The 4,044-nt window shown below is 38.8% G+C and overlaps 1 protein-coding gene across 1 annotated transcript; it reads right to left on the minus strand.

Moving 5' to 3' along the window:
* Positions 1-2,072: 2,072 nt before the first annotated feature.
* LOC114323537 (uncharacterized) lies at positions 2,073-2,651 on the minus strand. Its single transcript, XM_028271141.2, has one exon. It carries the CDS (start codon positions 2,649-2,651, stop codon positions 2,073-2,075), a length of 579 nt encoding a protein of 192 aa, XP_028126942.2.
* Positions 2,652-4,044: the final 1,393 nt, after the last annotated feature.

Consider the following 4,044-nt stretch of genomic DNA (forward strand, 5'->3'; position numbering starts at 1 on the left):
TAATACTTTTTGCAAATCACCTCTTTCCAAAGGGGTTTAGCCTCTGCCCCAAATCTCCACCACCACTTTAACAATAACCATACATTCATCAAATCAACTCTTTTAACTCCCAACCCACCATGCTTTTTACTAAGAGTGACATCACCCCATTTGACCAAATGAACTTTCCTTCTAAGGTCCGAACCACCCCACATAAAAGTTGATTGGATTTTATTGATCTCCTTGGCTACCCCTACTGGTATCTTAAACAAAGAGAGGTAATAGGCAGGTAAGCTAGACAAAACAGCTTTTATAAGAGTTAGCCTACTTGTGAAAGAAAGGTACCTTCTTTTCCAATAGGCCAATTTCATTTTAAACTTCTTAAGCATAGGCTGCCAAGTCTTTTTTCTACCAGGACTGGCTCCCAAGGGCATCCTCAAATATTTCAAAGGTAATTTTTGATGAAGAGAATGTAATTTGAAAGCAAACTCTTGACATACAATTGTAGGTATACCCACCCCGCACACCACACTCTTATGATAATTGATTTTCAGGCCCGACATAATTTCAAAGCGTCTTAACATTCTTTTGATATTTAGAACCTCACCCCATTCAGCTTCACAGAACAGTATGATGTCATCAACAAATTGCAAGTGAGTGATCTTTAGATCACTAGACCCCACTGATGCACCCCTAATCAAACCCAATTGTTTTGCTCTCTCCAACAATATATTAAGGCCTCCTGCCACAATGTTAAATAAGAAAGGTAATAACGGATCGCCTTGCCTGAGCCCTCTTTGTGGTTTGAACTTAGAAGTTGGGGAACCATTCACCAAAATAGAGATCCTTGTTGAGGTCACACATTCTTGTATCCACCGCACCCACTTAGGACCAAAACCAAAATCAGATAGCATTGAGAATAGAAATCCCCAATTTACTGAATCGTATGCTTTTTCAAAATCAAGCTTCAGCAGTATCCCCTTTTTTCTGTCTTTCTTCCATCCATCAACAATCTCATTTGCAATCAAGATCTCGTCCAAAATATTTCTACCTGCTATGAAAGCAAACTGCGAATCACTTATTATTCTAGGCATGACTTTCTTCATTCTATTGGAAAGCACCTTTGCAAGAATCTTATACAAAGAACCAACTAGGCTGATTGGTCTGTAATCTGTAAGGCCAGAAGGGTTATCAAACTTTGGGACCAAAGCTATAAAAGAACTGTTTATACCTTTAACCAGCTTAGCATTCTGATGGAATTCATTCATAAATTGGATGACATCGACCTTAATGGTGCTCCAGCATTTTCTGGAACATGGTGAGATTAAATCCATCTAAACCAGGACCCTTATTTCCCTCACAATTTGTAATTGCTGCCAAAATTTCAGTTTCAGAAAACTCTGATTCTAGAAAATCTGAAATTTGGTCCTCCCTAATGGTCTTAAAAGGGCCTAACAACCCAGGCTTGATATGCCAAGGATCAGAAAATAGATTGAGAGAATGATTTTTCACTTCAGCCCTAACATCTTGTGGATTCTCCATAACCGAACCATTGATCAAAATAGAGCATAAGGCATTCTTGTTCTTTCTACTACATGCCATAATGTGAAAAAACTTCGTGTTTCTATCACCCTTACTTGCCCAATTTAGCCTTGATTTCTGGAGCCACACCCACTCCACCATTTTGCTCAGATTCCATGCTTCACCTTTAGCTTCCCTTCTTCTAGCAGCCTGTGATGATGATAGTGCCCTTTCTTTAGCCAGTAAATCAAGTGCATGAAGTTCCTCCTCAACTTGTTTCAGTTTGAACTCAACATTACCAAAACCATCATTATTTCATTACTTTAATGTGGCTTTCAAGGCTTACAGCTTTTTTAAGCATTTGAATCCAGCCCAGCCAATAAACATTGATTCTGACCAGCATTTTTCCACCATCTTCATGAAACTTGGGTAAAGGATCCATGCATTAAGAAATTTGAAGGGTCTAGGGCCCCAATCTCTCTCATCCTCCATCAGAAAAATAGGACAATGATCTGACCATCTTCTAGGCAATCCCCATACTTTGAAATTAAAATTATACAACCACTCTGGGTTTACAAGGAATCTAACCTACTCCACCTCTCCCCTCCCTGTGAATTACTCCAGGTGAATTTCCTCCCAAACATTGGTAAATCAACTAGCTCCAATTGGTCAATCATTGCATTAAACTCCCTCATCCCTCTATCCCTTCTAGAATAACCCTGTCTTTCTGAAATAATCCTGATGCCATTAAAATCTCCCCCCAGACACCAAGGGTTTGGAAACCCTGATTTAATATTTAACAAAATATCCCACACCTTCCTTCTTTTTACTACATCATTAGGACCATAAACATTCACCAGAACACACCCAAAACTTTGATAAAGCGTACCTGCTAAGAGAATGAAATTTTTTGTGTAGCGGCAATCCTTAATTTGAAACATTTCTAGATTCCACACACAAAGTAAACCTCCAGCAGCTCCATCTGAATCCACGGACATGAAATCCATCATCCCTCCTGCCCAAATAGACCTAACTACCTCTGTATTGATGTCAGATTTCTTGGTCTCCTGCAGGAACACCATGTCCACCTTATTATCAAAAAGCACCTTCTTGATTCTTCTTCTTTTAACTAGCCTTCCCAAGCCCCTCATATTCCAAGATAGTAGCTTCATTATAATAAATAAAAACACCTTAAACCTCCTAGGGGCGCTATTTAACTAGCATTGCCCCCCGTCTCCTTCAGCTTTTCAATATCTCTTTCTTCCAGCTCCATAAGTTTGCTTATAACCTCTTCCTCCTTGCCATTACAGTCAAGGCCCACTACCCGACTAAACTGCAAATTTGCTTGAGCTTCATTAAGTAGCCTGCATCGTCTGCTTGATTCACTAGCCATAGAGAGTGAAATTGCTGCTGTTGTTGACCTGAAAACAACCCCTTTCTTCAAATTCATCACCATACCTTCCCTATTTTTCCCAATCTGGAGGCTACCCTTCTTGTTGAGAGAGTGTCCTAGAACCCCTTTTGCTTTTTCCTTTCTAGTAGCTTTTCTTCTCTATTTTATGTTTGGTGCTGCCAGCAGAGAGCCCCTCTTACTTGACTGTTTCGTCTAGGAGTGCAACTCGGGTGGGTTCGGTCGGGTTGGGGGTCTGCCCAAGCCCGACCTGAATTGTATTTGGCAGTGTCCAAGCCTGCCCAAGCCCGACCATGAACCCGAGCATTTTTGCCAAGCCCGGCCCAAGCTTTGTATTTTGAACTCGGGTTAGCCCGAATTACCCGAATTGCCTGAGTCCAGAAACCTGTAGGTAGAATTGAGAATTAACAAAGAATTGAGAATTTTTCAAAGTTATTTTCTGGTCACCAAATGAGAAACCTGTAGGTAGAATTGTTTTGAGAAGCCTGTAGGTAGAATTGTTTTGAAACTTGTAGGTAGAATTGAGAAACCTGTTTTGAAACCTGTAATTAATCATTCAAAGTTATTTTGTGGTCACCAAATGAAACTCTCTGCTGTCCACCAGACAATTGAGAATTAACAAAGAATTAAACAACAAACTTCAACATCAAACTTCAACATCTGGTGCATAAATCAAACAACCACAAACACTAGTACATATAAAACTTCTACACAACAAACTTCGATACAAACTTCAACATAATCTCAAATGCCAAACATAAACTGAAAACAACAGTGGTTCATTATTTCATACATAAACTGAAAACAACAAAATAAAAAGAAGTGATCCAAGTCACAATCCAGCAGAAACTTCAATCCAACAAAAATTTCATATTTTGATCTTCACATCTTCATCTCAATGCAATCATGTCCTAAAAAAAAAAAAAGAACATAATTACAAATAACTCCAATAAAATACTACAAGTCAAATGAAATATTAAATTATTCTTACCTCGTGGCATGGAGAGAAATACTGGATTCTAGAAAGAAAGCTTTGTTGTGCTTTAACAAGCAACAAGAAGGTAACAAGATTGAACAAAGTAAAAACATCATGTCTTCTCCCCCCATCCACAAAAAATATAAAAAACAAAAAA

This window comes from Camellia sinensis, chromosome 2 (assembly GCF_055761805.1).
Source record: "Camellia sinensis isolate YWXY chromosome 2, ASM5576180v1, whole genome shotgun sequence".
Lineage (NCBI taxonomy): Eukaryota > Viridiplantae > Streptophyta > Magnoliopsida > Ericales > Theaceae > Camellia > Camellia sinensis.

Excerpts from the sequence above, each read along its gene's own strand:
- LOC114323537 (XM_028271141.2), bottom strand. The coding sequence starts at position 2,651 with ATGAGGGGCTTGGGAAGGCTAGTTAAAAGAAGAAGAATCAAGAAGGTG.